A 14,031-nucleotide genomic window follows, 5' to 3' on the forward strand; every position below is an offset into this window, starting at 1 on the left:
GCACACATACATGCACACACACGCTGTCTCCACATATACATGCACAGGCTGTAATGCACACACACATACACACACACAGGCTGTATGCACACACATACACGCACACGCTGTATGCACAAATACATGCACACGCATGCTGCATGCACACACACACAGGCTGTATGTACACATGCATGAACACACACACACACGCTGTGTGCACACATACGTGCACTCTCCGTGCGCTCCCCCCGCAGCCGCTGCAGGAAGCCGGTCCCCCGGCGCACCCCCGGCGCAACCCGCCGCCCGGGCCAAAAAAGGGGCGCCGCGGCGGAGCGCGCGACGCGCCTCCCCCTCGTATTTCCTCCCCCGCCCACTCGCGGCGCGGCGGGGCGCGCGGCGGGGCTGGCTGCCGCCCGGCGTGGAAAGTTGTAGCGGCGGCGGCAGGATGCGCGGCGCGCGGTGAGTGCCCCGGCGGCGGCGGCGGGCGGCGGGGGCGCGGGTGGAACCTCCGGGATCTCCGCCTCAGCCGCGGCTGGCTGCGCCGGGGGTGCGCGCGCGCGCGTGTGTGTGTGTGTGTGCGCGTGTGTGGTGCGCGTGTGTGTGTGCGCGCGGTCGTGCCGGTGCCCCGGGGGCCGGGCCGCGGCCGGGGGGGGGGAGCGCGACGCGCACCGGAGGGCGGGGGGGGGGGGGGGGGGGGGGGCAGCGGGAACTTTTGCCCCCGGGGGAGGCGCCGCTTCGGCCAGGGCCCGGGTGCGCCAGGGCCCCTCCCCTCGCGGGACCCCCGGCGAGGGGCTCCCCCGGGGGCGCCGCGGGGTCCCGCCCGTGGTGTGTGTGTGTGGGGGCGGGGGGGGGGCGCGGGGAAACTGGCCCGGCGCGCGTCTGTTGTGCCTCGCGCCGGCGTCTCCCCCCCCCCTCCCCGCCCCGGGCCGCGAGGAAACCCCCTCGGTGACCCCTCCCCCGACCCCTCCCCCACCCCCGCCCGCCCCGGCCGGGGAAGGGGGCGGGGCCGGGAGACCCGGTGACGTCACTGCTCCGGCCCCGCTTCCTGCAATAGAAAGTGAGAGAAGGTAAAACACCCCCCGCCCCCCCCCCCGCGTCACCCCCCCTCCCCCCGCGCCCCTCCCCCCGCGCCCCTCCCCCCACCGGTGACCGGGGCGCCGGGGGGCGGGGCGGGGCGGGGGAGCGCGTCTCTCCCCCGGGGGAGCCCGGCGGATGCGCCGAGGCCGCCCGTGCCCGCCGGCCCTCCCCCGCCGGGCCGCCCCGCCCCGCCCGCCTGTCAGGGGAGGCCTCCCCGCCCTGTGCCTGTGTGTGTCCCGGCGGGGGGGCGGGCCCGGGGCCGGCGGGCTCCCGTGTGGGACATGGGGGGGGGGGAGGGTCCCGGGGGAGGGGTCTGCCGCGCGGGGGGCGGGCGCGGCCGGGGGCCGGCCGGCGGGGGGCTGTGGAGGGGGCCGTGCCGGGGGGCGGCGCCTTGGCCGGCCCGGGGGGACGGTGCATGGAGGAGGGGTGGGTGTCGGTGCCGGGCGGTGCGTGTGTGTGCGTGTGTGTGGGGGGAGCGCGGGGCCGGGCGCGGCGGCGGCGGCGCTGGGTCATGTTTGTGTTTGAGGTTGTCAAGTGAAGGAGGCTCCCGGCCCCCCCCCGCTGCCCCCCCCCAACCCACCCCCCCTCCCCCCCCGCTCCCGCCGCCGCCGTCCGCCGCGCAGGGGTCGCCGCGCTCCCCGCCGCCGCCATCAGCCGCCGCCGCCAGGTTTGCAGCGGGCCCGCGGGGGGGCGGGAGGGGGGCTCGGGAGGCGTCGCGCTGGGGGGGGGGATGGGGGGGTGCGGGGCGGGACGGGCGCTCCCCGCCGCCCCCTTCGCGCGGAGCTGCGGCAGCCACAACACAATGTGCCCTCCGCCGGCGGCGGGGGGCGGGCGGGGACGGGGAGGACCGCAAGGCCCCGCTGCCCCCCCCCCGCCCCCAGCCCCGCTCCGCCGGGCCGCCGCGGCCCCTGCGGGACGTGCGGGGACTCCGCGCTGGCGGCGCGGCCGCCGGCTTCACCCCCGGCCCCGGGCGGGCAGCGGCTCTGCGGGGCGCTCCCCCCGGTCCGCGGCCGGGGCTGGGGCCGTGTGTGTGAGTGGGGAGGGGGGTGCGCCCAGCCCCCGCGGCTCCTCCCGCCCCAGCCCCGCCGCCGTCCCCGCGGGGTGCCGGGCTGCGGCCGCCCCCCCGCGCCCCCCGGCATGTGTGCAGCGCTTTGTTCGGTGCGGCGTTGCAGAGGGGTTTTCCCAGGCTCCTCCCTCTTTATTCATTCATGGTTTTTTTTTTTCGGTTGGTTTTTTTTTTTTTTCCCCTTCCCTTCCCTTCCTCCTTCTCCTTCCCTGTCTCCCTTCCCTTCCATCCCTGCTCGCACATACCGGCGGCTCTCCGGGGCCGCCTCCCTCCCCGCACCGCTCCCGACCCTGCATTTTTTTTTTTTTTTTTTTTTTTTGAAGGGGGATGCGTCCGCCGTGTTTACAAAGGCCCGCTTCTCCCCCTCCCTTTCCCCTCAAATTAAGGAGAGAATGACTTTTCGCCTGGGTCCTGTGCGGTGTTTCCACCGTGGCTTTCACACAGCCATCTCTTCCCTTCCCCCCCCCCCCCCCTCACCCCCCCCGAAAAAACGAGTCCTGCTGGGAGCGAGGGAAATCGGTGCTTTTACAGCCTAAAATGAGATGTCATTTGTGCTGCAGGGCAGCATCGGGAGATGCTTATGGTTTACGGGCACCCGGCGGGGGGGGGGGTGGGTTCAAACTCCTGCTCCCAATAACTTGCGTGAAGAACTGACGTTGTTTATTATAATCTTTAAAAACCTCGGCCCGGCGGCACCCCCACAACAAAGGGGGGACACTGGGGTTCAGGGGGTGTGCATCGCTTCCAGCAATCCAGCCACTTCTCTGCATTTCCAGTTTTTGCCCGACACCGGGAGAAAGGGACCTGTGAGCTCTAAGGTTTTATTTCATTCCTAAATCTTTCTCTTACCCTTGCAGATAAAGTGGTACGAGGAGAACAACTTGACAGGCTGCCTGCTCTGTTTTGGATTTTTCCTTGTTTTTCCTTTAAGGTGCAGTAATACCCTAGTGAAGAATCATTAGTCAGAATAACATTTTCCAGCCTTCCTTTGTGTCAGTTGCAGTCAGTTTCTTCTCCTGTTTGGGTCTTTTTATGCAGCAACAGACAAAAGAAACATTAAAAATTAATGGCTGTATTCCTCAACAGTCGCACGCTGAAGGGGTGGTTGCAAGTAGTCTATTTTAAGTGGGGTTGCATTCCATTTTTGTAAAAACATGGTTGTCTTAAAAAACCCCAACAACAAAACAACCAAAAAACCAGAAACATTACCCCCCTCTGAAATTAATACTTACAACAAATGTTAAAAATTCTACGTACTTCTTCCTTTGAGTAGCTATGCCTAATCAACTTGTCCATATTAGAGGCCATTCTGAAGTTTCTATGAATTTTTAAAATTTCTTCCCAGTGTTTACTAAAATAACCTGACTGTTAGCATGAGGTAGTACTACTATAAAAAAATAGTGAAAAGTGGTTAATTTTTTTTTTTAGCTGAAGGGTGGAATTACACCGGTCACTTTCTTTTTTAAGTTCTTATGTAAGTAGCTTGCCATAGTTCTTTGAGAGATTTCACATGCTGTAGGACTTCAGAAACTAAACAAAATACTCCTTTAAACTGGAATCAAATGGCCAGAATATTTGAAAAAGTGAGCAAATTTTGTTAATCTTAAAGATGCGGGTTTCGGGATGCAGATGTAGGTTTGTGCCAATTTAGCAGCAGATCTGTGTCTTGGGCTATTAAAAGAATTCCCTGGTCCGTGGGGTTTATCTGTACTGGGGCTTTGCTGGCTGCAGCCTCTTGCAAATGCACGGGGGCTGCTGCTGCTACATAGGATCACACCAGGGCAGAAACTTGCTGTCCAGCAGCTTGCAGGTGAGTCAAGAGCCAGTGTGATGCTCTGCTGTATGCTGATAATTTTGGCAGAAATATTCCATGGGGAGTTCTTTTGGACTTGCACACTCCGTGTAACGAACCCGGAGGTAGCTGATGTTGCAAATAGGGTGACTTACTGCTGATGCTGTGTGTGTTTGCCCTTCGTTCTGCTCTTCCCCGACCCCAAAATGAAGATCCATCTCTGAAAGCCTGATGTCAAGTTTTGGTTTAGTTTTCTGGATTTATTTGCATGGGACACGAGTTGCTGGAAGATGTTTTCTGGCTAGAAAACAGCTGACAAGTGTGGAAAAGTGTCTTAGTTTTCTCATGCTTCCTGAGTAATCCCAAAAGGAGTTTCACCCTCATGTAGTCTTCTTAAGATACTGGAACGTTTCACTCCGTAAAAGGATAGGTACAGAAATATTTCTTGCTTTTCGCTTGATTTCCATAGCCTCCTGAGGATGGAAGGGGGCAGATAGGTATCTTTGTTTTCCCTATTAACGCATACATCTCACAACTTTTCTTTCTCTTTTTTTAGCATACGGATTAACTGACCCCTTTGACAAGTTTATGGAGCTGCCATCTCTCTGCTTGCTGTGCTTTCCATTTCTGAGAGGAGAAAGTGGTGTATGAGAATAGAGGAAAATGCCTCGGACAAAGCAGATACATCCCAGAAATCTGAGAGGTATGTAGCTCTCAGCTGAGACAGAAAAGCTCTTGGGGAACTCGGCTGCAGTTTCAATTATGAGGTTAGAGGAATATGTATTTAAGAAGTCTGTTTTGATCCAAAAATAGTCTGCAGGCAAGTTTTAGGAGTTGTCCATGAGACAGCTCTAATTTTGAGAGAAATAAGTGGAATCTGTTATTTTTCCTGCAGTCTGTGTGCTTGATGGCATTCTTGCAGCTTACAGCAATAACCAGCATGAACTTTGAAAATGCAAATGAAGATGTAGCTTTCTTACCAGAGAATTTACAGTCAAAATATACAGGGAGATGGGAAATGCGTGTAATGCAGAAGCAGTGTCAGATCTGACAGCCGGTAGTTGTTTTTCTTAATAGTAATCAGTTTGGCTTGCCTTTTGAGGGGTTGAAACTCTCCTCCCATGCATGCCTCCTCACTGTTTATCATCTGTCACCCACACTACCTCGGGCATTGCTAGCTTTGACCTTGGTCTCCTGGCTGTCCTGCCTCTGCACAGCCAAGTGATTGCTCGTTGGCTACTGAAAGGAACAAGCAGGCAAGCGACCTGCTCCACGAACTGGCAAGTGTACGTGTCCAGGCGTTTCCTTGCACAAAATCCCAGTGCACTTAACCGAGCCCAGGACTGGCAGATGAATGTGAGGAATCTGATCACTGTCTGGGCAGAAGTGGCCCTGGAGGAGTTACACGAGCAGACGTGCATGTTGAGGGAGAACACCCTTCCATCCCCACCCTCGTGCTCAGCTTTTGGGAGAGCGTGCTTCCACCTGCACCCTCACGTGTAGCTGTCATCAGCTTTTTGTAACGTGAGTTTTGCAGTTGCAGTATGGAAGCATCCCTCCAGAGAATACGAGCGATTACAAAACACCCAACATCAAGTTTTAGGGGCAGGAAGAGCATTTGATTCCGGTTTTAACTTCTTTATGCCAAAACCCAACAAACATCCACGTGCGTTTCGGTTGGTTTACAGCTGAGAGGCTCTCAAGTGCTAGTGCATACAGCTGGAGCCGAGACCTCATGTTTGTGGACTGCTGCCACTGCTACCACTGAAGACATTTTTTGCAGTGTCTTTGTTCAGGAAGCGCTGAGTAGTATTGCTCAGTGTGATGGATAAACCTCCATCACAGCTGGGGAGTTTCACGTTCAGGTTGATGCTGTTTCCCCTTCTCACGGAACGTGAAGCAATAAAATAGAGCCCAGTTTTTAATATTGCTGCTTACCAGGTTGCTGACATAGCTGAGCTTATGCTTTCTGATCAAATATGAGAATGGTCTAATTTTAGTACTCCGTCTGATATCTGCACTTGTATTGCCTGAAACTTAATAGGAGTTAAATCTATTGTAAAGCTTTCTATTCACTTAAATGCATTTAAAATAAATAATCTAATTAAACTCTTAATTGTGTAAGAAATTAATTGCTTTTTTTTTCCCCTTGCATAATTTCCCCAGTCATTTAGCTTTTATCGCCCCCTGTAATAGCAGTTTTCATCAGTTCCTATTTTTTCCACAACTAATGGAGTTCTTGAATGAATTACGATGAGTTAAATGTTGAGAAGGGAAATAGAGGTATACAGTGAGCCCGTAATTTGAAATTATGTTGGAGCGGTTAAATGACATTTAAAACAGCACACAGGTGCTGCAAACCTCAGCACGTTGTGGGCATATATTGCTGCTATTGTGAGTTATTAGAGGTGAAGTGATTTGAAAAATCAGTTTACTTCTCATTAGTTATGCCCTATTTCCATTTTTAGTCTAGATAATGAGGAAAACTGGATTTCAGTTTCTTTAGTCATTTTATCAGTCTCTGAGAATATTCCAGAGAATATTTGCCTAACCCCTCAGTTTTTGCTGGAACGTGTGGAGGCTGAAAGGTTTCACAGGTCTGGTTTGTGACAGCGTATTTGTATGTATGCAAAGCTAGAGCTGTCTTAAGTCGATGCTCTTAACCATGAGAACTTTAAAAAGTGCCATTTTTTAATACTGTGGTTCAATCTGTGATAATTAGTACCAATAATAACTAAATGCGCAAAAAGAATGAATGTCTGTGGTCAAAGGTGAAAATCTACAAACTCTTGTAACTTTTGAAAGACAAAGATGCAAGATTAAGTAACCTGCATTTTTAGGTTAAAAGGTGGTGGGTTTTATTTTTGTGGTTTTTTTTGTTTTTTTTTTTTAATTTCTCTAAACCTGATTGTCACCTTTTGTACTATGTACAAAGAACGCTCCGTGGCCTTACCTGGCTTCTCCCTCTCTCTCCCCTCATTGCCCCATAGCGAGTTTAACTGGAGTTGTCTGGAGCCCATCAATGTTTAACTTTTTTGAGAGATCACTGATGAACAACCCTTGACACTATCCTGCTGTGCATCAGATGGGTTGCTTGGGTTGTACTTGCGGTCCAAGTCAGCCTGGAGAATAAACAACCAAGTCCAAGAACCTCAAGTATTTTCCTCTAAAGAAACCCCACTGTGATCCAGCTCTCCTGCTGCCCCCCCAAAACCACACAGACCCCCCCCGCCCCCGACACGTTCCCGTTAATTAATTTGAGGTTTGCTGCAGCATAGGAGTAAGTTTTGAAGGTTTTAATATTGCCTGTGTTTACTGTAAGCAACCTTATTGTCTGGGGAAAATGGAAGGAGCGTTGTTTAATATAAAGAGCTAAATTTAAGATTCTGGCAGGAAACCTTAAAGCTGCTCTTTTTGTGACATGGCTTGATTTTACTCATTTTGTATACTTCTGAGAGAGCTGATGGCGATTGGCAGAAGTATTTGGATCAGTGAAGATCAGGTTTATTTTTTGTGGGTTGTTTTGTGTGCTGAGGTCCTCTCCCCTTTCCCCCTTCTTGGCTTTTGCTGCCTGTTTAGATGAGTCAATATAGCGCTTTACTAACCTGTTTTTACAGCAGGAAAAAAACACCCCAACCACCCTGTATCAAGAGGATAGGATACAGAAAGCATTATTTTGCAAATAACAAATGGCCAACTAATTTAATTTTTTGTTTTTCATGACTGCGTTAGTGACATGGTGTTAATGCCCGACTGTGGCTGAACGAGCGTGTTGTAGCTAAGGGTACCGCTAAGGCATCTGCTGTGCCGCGCTCGTTTCGTTATGTTGCTTTGTCACATCAGCCTTCCCTGCTTCTTACTGCACATACATCCTGAAGTCAGAAATGTTACTGTCACCAGCGGACCACTTTGGTAAGAGGAGTTGTGCACAATGTCCGACTGTCTCCTGACTAATTTCACAGTCGTGGTCGCCCCCAGCAAGTAGGGGTGAGTGGCTAAAATAGGAGAGAAATGACAGTTTTGCAGGTCTCAAAAGGATATGGGTTGGAAAATGCTTAGTAATTTTGAAGGTGACGGCTAAAGATATGCCTAGGAAAAGTCTGGCATGGGCTACTTGTCAGCCGTGTGGCTGGAATGGAGTTCATAAGCAGGTATTCCTGATGGTCTCTTAAATAGCAAAGATACATATTGTGTTGCTAATCAAAAGCATCATCACTCCCCCTGCGGAAAATAAATGTGCTGCAAAAGTGTGCTTATTCAGATATCCAGAGGCTGCCTTTTCGTAATTTATTTGTTGCGTGAAATTGTAGCTCGCTGAAGCTAACAAAAAGGTGACTTTGTGGTTACACCCTGTATTTACATGGCCAATTGATACACAGGTGTAACAAAACGTGGGGTAGAAGCTGTAATGTATTCCCAGAAGTACAGTTACATTAGTGAATCATGCTTTTAGCAGGGTTGAGTGGGCTTGGTTTGTTGTCAGATGGTTGTGAGGATACAGAAGGAAAAACAACTCATGTTTTTGTTTACTTAGAAGTACCCAGTTGCAGAGTTTAAAAAGAAAACTAATTTAATATGTGTACAGCATTTAGCTTGGTGCTCTGATTCACCAATACAGAACTGTAACAGAAATATTTTGGAACTTTCTTTCTAGATAAGCTTTCTGTTATTTTTAAGAAGGCAAGTTGTTGCTGTTTCTCTTTTTCCTTCTCAGTCAAATATTTCTATTTGAAACAAATGGTGGACAGGCCCATGAAGTTCAACAGCCATCTCCTAACACTTCACATTTGATAAGGAAATGCAAGTATAATATGAATAGCTTTGCTCAGTAGCTTGATAGCATTGCAGCAGTCTGAAAACCGTGCTTAAGTTTGCTGGAAAACTGGATACATTCCGGGCCTTACGATGTCCAGGAGAGCTAGGCATCTGCTGTGTCTTAAGGGTCATTTAGCAAAGACTCCTTGAGTTGGTTCAGAATTGTAATGTGCTTTTGCTCCTGAAAACAGGCCTGTCTAGACTGAAAGTTGACAGGTTGATATTTCTTACTAGTGTTTGGTCGTGTACTCTATAAAACTTGAGTATCGATTGGTGTGCTGTGCTTTAGTTCATGATTTGCATCAAATGACTTGAAAAAAGTGCTGAGATTTCTCAAGGCTCGCTGCTGTAACTTGTGCTGGCTTGGCTCAAAAGAAAAGTGCAAGAACAACAATTGACTTTTGGGTTTCGGTATTGTTTCGGAGGCAAAAATAATACCCCACTTCAGGGTATTTTTGAGGGGCTGTAGATGCAGTATTGGTACAGCAGAAGTGCTAGTGGTCTGCGCTCTGCAGCGTACCTGTAGACATCTGTAATGATGCTGTATACGTGTCTTAAATTTCTGGAACAAATGTGAGACTGAGGTGGAACAAGCAGTCAAGAGTTTTGACTCGGTGGCTTTGTTACAGAAATATCCTGTGATTTGGCTAGCAGTTCTTGTTTCTGTATATCAGATTGTTTTGTATGATGACTTCTGCAAACCAGATTTGAACCCAAAACCTCCCTCGTGAAGGTAGAGAGAGTGCACGGCTCTGTTGGTGTGTTGTCAGCTGGAGTACCAGGAGATCCACCTGTAATGCAATGAATAGACCAGCTCTCTTGTAGACCATAGAGGTACTCTCTGCCTTGTGTTTCTCATCTGGGATGTGGAATGATGATGTTTGTTTTTGTTTTACTTGCTTAGAGTGTAAAATCTTTAGGCTGTTTCTTGCAGTCCGAATGGTTTAACATCTTGCATGTTAGGTATCTTCTTGGCTGCAGCCCTTAGATTTTATTGTAATGTGAATAATGTCTGATTTACCTGTGAAAAACTATCTAAAATACTCTGCAGTGTAAGAAGGGCTGGATTTAAAGATGTGGTTTGCAACCCTTTCCCATCATCTGTCCTGTTCATGTATTGTTCCGTGTACCTAAATTTTGTCACGGGTTTTCAGCAGGGTCTGGTCCTATTCACTGCACAGGATAGTTGGGGCTGGTGTCAGTGGCCACAAGCGATGGACAAAAGCCCATTGAGAGCGGGTTGCAAGAAGGGAAAGAACAGCAGGGTGGATAAGACTCTTCAGCGTTGCTTTGAGACAACTGCTTTTAACTCCTGCCTCTACCACTGAGTTTCTTGTGTGAGACTGAACCGCTAATTGCATGTGCTGCATTTTGCCAGAGTTGAGATACCTGGGCACAAATTCTGAGTTTTTGCTGCTGCAGTCGGTCTGCTATGGCTACAGTTTGGATGCAAAACACTGCAAAAATTCTACATACCTTTAAAAGAAAATATAAAAAAATAGAGGTCTAGATAACTTAGTTGAAGATCCAAGATTAGCCAGCACTTTTGGCAAATCTTTTAATCTCTGTATGCCTCTTGTTTTCTGCCTGTAAATTGGAGATAGCAGTACCACGTCAGCTTTTAAGAGTTCAGAAGATAAAGTAGTTAGCATTGTAAAGCAGACGTTTGGTGGCTAAATAACGGAAAAGATGATGAAGAAACTAAAAGCAAACGGAGCCAAGCAGGGAGCACAGCCCATGTTACGCACTGGCTTAGTTTGCGTAAACACCCTTGCATTTGGCATTCTCCAACTTCTTGCTGCTTCACTTCACAATCTTAACATTTAAAAGGTATTCTTTAGGCTTACTTCCTAGCTTTTAAAATACTAAACTAAACCCCCCAGAAGTTCCACCGTATTGAAGCACAGTGCTTGTCATATGAGTCATAGATGTGTTGGGACCTCGGACTTTTTTTGCTGCGTGAGCCGTGTGGCACGCTGATGTGCCCCGCGTGGACCTGGCGCCGGAGAGCGGAGAAAGACATTGCTCCCATCGGTGAGTGTTCGTCATCATGTTGCAGAGTTTCAAGCTGTTGCTGAGAAAGCCCCTGTGGCCAGGAGGGAGTACTTACTGCAGGAAAAGTCTCTAGAGAGGGACATCTTTAATGTCATTGTTTCCCAATTGGTTTCGAGACTGGTTTAAGCCATTGCGTCTGGAGGAGGAGGAGGAGGAGGAAGCAGCGAAGCGAACCTGCCTTCCGCCATCTCAGATGCTCGTTCCCTGTGTTGTGTTGCCCTCATCGCTTGTGTTCGCTGGCCCTGCAGTGGAAGAAGTAGTGGAACCCAGAGTTATCTGTGGTTGCATCACAGGTTGGGGGTCACCTTTGTTCTGGGTTGGACGGTTCCCTGGCAGGTGACAGTGCCAGCCCAGGAAGGACAGCGCAGGGTTGTCTTGAGCCTCTTCCTTGAGCTCGTCATGAAACTATGTTGGAAATCTCTTATTTGCCTTGTGTAAGCAGCAGGCTGTTTGAGCCGCTTTAATTGTCCAAAAACAAGTATAGATTTTCAGAAGGATAACAGAAGGTGTGTTCCTTTTTTCTGGTTTCATTGCTTTTCCTTCTAGAACCCCCCTGATCTATTGACAAGGTTCAAAACTGGGAAGTGATGAAGATTCTTAATAGATGACTTGAAGAATTCTAGTGTGCTGGTAAAACAGCAGGAAATTGAACTGGTCTCAGTTGACACCTTAATAGAAAATAAAATAAAACACTCCCTCTAAAATTTGGCGTAGAACTTTCATTCAGAATGAACAAAATTTGGCTAAGATTTAAGCAAGTAAAAAAGAGGTCCAAAAAACCAAACTTGATTGTAGCTGGCACTGCTGGCTTTGAACATGTATTTATAGATTTCTGCTTATGCACACTAAATACTAGGAAAAGAGAATGGGGATAATGCTAAGAGAGTCTGCTGGATACAGACACTGGCAAAAATAGGTGCTTTCAAAGCGAGTTAAAATAACATGAAGAAGAGGGATAAAAGGATGGTATTCCAGCTAACAGGATTGCAGAGAAATACCTGCAAGAATGTTGATGAAAGGAAAAGAATGAAATAAGGAGCTTACTTTTTTTCTCTTGATAGTAGAAAACAACAAATTATATTTTTTTATGGAATATAAAATCATTATAATTGCAGTTAGAATCAGGCTTGAGCTGGAAGAAGTTGCTGAAGGGTAAGATTAAAAAAACCTGAATTCAGACAGAAACGAAAAAAGCAGCAATGAACTGAGGCTTGAAAGCTTCATATAAGCCAGTTAGATTTCTTTCAGAATACAGTGAAGTGGAAACAGTGCAGATCTGTAATTCTGCCTCACCTTTACATCCTGTATCTTCTTTATTGCTAATTGAGCGTGGAGAAAGAAATGCTACAGGATTTGGCATTTGCTGAAGCATGAACTCCGGTGTGTTAGGAAGGTCATGAAAAAAAAAATTGCAGCTGTGAAAAGAGAAACAAAAAGTAAGATTTCAGCAGTTGCTTTTTCGAACGTTTCTATTAAAGCAGGCAGTTGGCTCTGGGATGAAACTGAGTCCAGTCTTTTGAGCCCAGGAAGAATTACATTTTGTTAAGAGTCCAGCTTTCTTAGGATAATTTAGAAGAATATGGCACTGTCGGTTTGTTTAAATCCTTGCATCTCCTAATAGATGGTGGTTTTCTGTGAATATATATGTAAGGTAACTGTTTTAATGTGTGTGGGGTTTAATGTGTCTGTGTGTGTGTGAACTTAACGACCAAAAAAACCCCAACAACCACTTCTAATATGTAACCATTAGAAATTAACGTGTAAATAGTAAAATGCTGGACAGGCTGGAGAAGCTTGGTTAAGAGAGTCTCCTTGCAGGTTTACGGTCATCTACATCTTAAATGACTGTTTTAATAAAGCTAAAGGTTTACAGTCTGGTGTCTTTCTTAATTGACTTTTTACTGCTTTAAAACTACGCAAGTTTCGCTTTTGACATTGCTGTCAGTATTTTCAAACTTTGAAGGGACCGGTCCACTAGCCTTTGCAGTTGCCGGCTGTCTTACTGTGCAGTCTTTTAGCTAGCCCAGTAAATTTTCCAAGAATATTGTTACCACTTAAAAATACCTTGTTGCAGTGGATTCTGTTTGAATAAAAAAGGTACCAAAAGAACTTGCAGCATAGTTACTGTTTGTTTCAAACTTGTGTGGTGCCTGAGTTAGGATGCTTGAAAGGGTTTGTGTGATAAATGCTAACCTGCAGCTCCAGGCAAGGATTCTTGGGCTGTGGGAAGAATTCCCAGTCCTTGGCCCTTGGCAGGGTGGAGGCATGCAGGACCTTGCTTAGGGAGCTCGGGAACAGCACGTGGTTGTCTGCATGTTAGGGGGTAGTGTCTGTTTGACCTAGCAATGTGCAAAATTGCTGAAGAGGTAAAAAAACCACTTTTTTTTTTTTTTTTCCTAACCACAGTTAGTCATTATCACCAAAACAGTCACCCTGTAGCCCACCCTGATGTACTCAGTAAGCTTAGAAAGAGACTTGCATTTTTGGGGCTGTGCTGTCTTGGTTTCGTTTTTAATCCTGAAATTATTCCCTCTCATGGCATGTATTTTGAGTTTCTTCTTATGATCAGACAATTTGATTTCAAATTGCAAACTGCTGTAAATATTTATGCTGGAAGACATAAAGGAGACATCCTAGAGCTACACGTTTTCAAGAAGCTAGTTATACCACTATGTATTTCCTAGACTTGTTCATTCTTTGGTATGTTGGACTTCTCTAGTAAGCATTTTAGCTCAGTAATGGCTTGTGAGATGATGGAGAGAGAAACTCAAGCTCTGACTCTGTTGGAAAAGCTAGGTTAAAACGGATGAATAAACTGGACTTTAAATTTCCAATTTAGATGAATTGGGCAAAGTGCAGTCTTTCCCTCCACTTGTTTAAATGTATCGCAACTCAGAATATTTACATTAAGAAGAAGGAGCAAGGGAAAAACCCCTGCGGCAGATGTTTGGAGACTTTGATGACGCATTTGTGGGGGAAGTGGGGAAGCTCTGGTTCAGTAGGCGAGGCAGTACTGTTTGTTTTTATGCAAAGGCTTTTTAAATGCCCTTAAAGCTTCTCTCAGAATGAGGTTGCTCGGAGAATATGCTGACTTCGTGATTCCTGTATGACCTTTGATGGCAGACTGAAGAAGTAATGTCTTTCTAATGTTCTGCAGGTGGTGAAAAGTGGAAGGTGGGTTTTCGTTAAGGCAAAGTCAGAAGAGTCTACGTACTTGAAAATTTCATCTTTCACTTGAGACTTT

The 14,031-nt window shown here is 48.1% G+C and overlaps 1 protein-coding gene across 9 annotated transcripts in view; it reads left to right on the top strand.

Moving 5' to 3' along the window:
• The first annotated feature begins 357 nt into the window (after positions 1–357).
• Positions 358–14,031, top strand: part of HIVEP1 (HIVEP zinc finger 1) — a 130,481-nt gene continuing 116,807 nt past the window's right edge. For 4 of the 9 annotated variants that reach the window (XR_005102973.1, XM_037379106.1, XM_037379105.1 and 1 more), the window contains exons 1-3: positions 1,697–1,726; positions 2,983–3,056; positions 4,474–4,620. Coding sequence is in view for 8 of the 9 variants with exons in the window: in XM_037379106.1 (XP_037235003.1) it covers positions 4,581–4,620 (40 nt within the window). In the remaining variant the exon portion in view is untranslated. The other 5 variants (XM_037379100.1, XM_037379103.1, XM_037379101.1 and 2 more) reach the window with 5 other exon arrangements.

Source organism: Falco rusticolus, chromosome 3 (genome assembly GCF_015220075.1).
Source record: "Falco rusticolus isolate bFalRus1 chromosome 3, bFalRus1.pri, whole genome shotgun sequence".
Taxonomy (NCBI): Eukaryota; Metazoa; Chordata; class Aves; order Falconiformes; family Falconidae; genus Falco; species Falco rusticolus.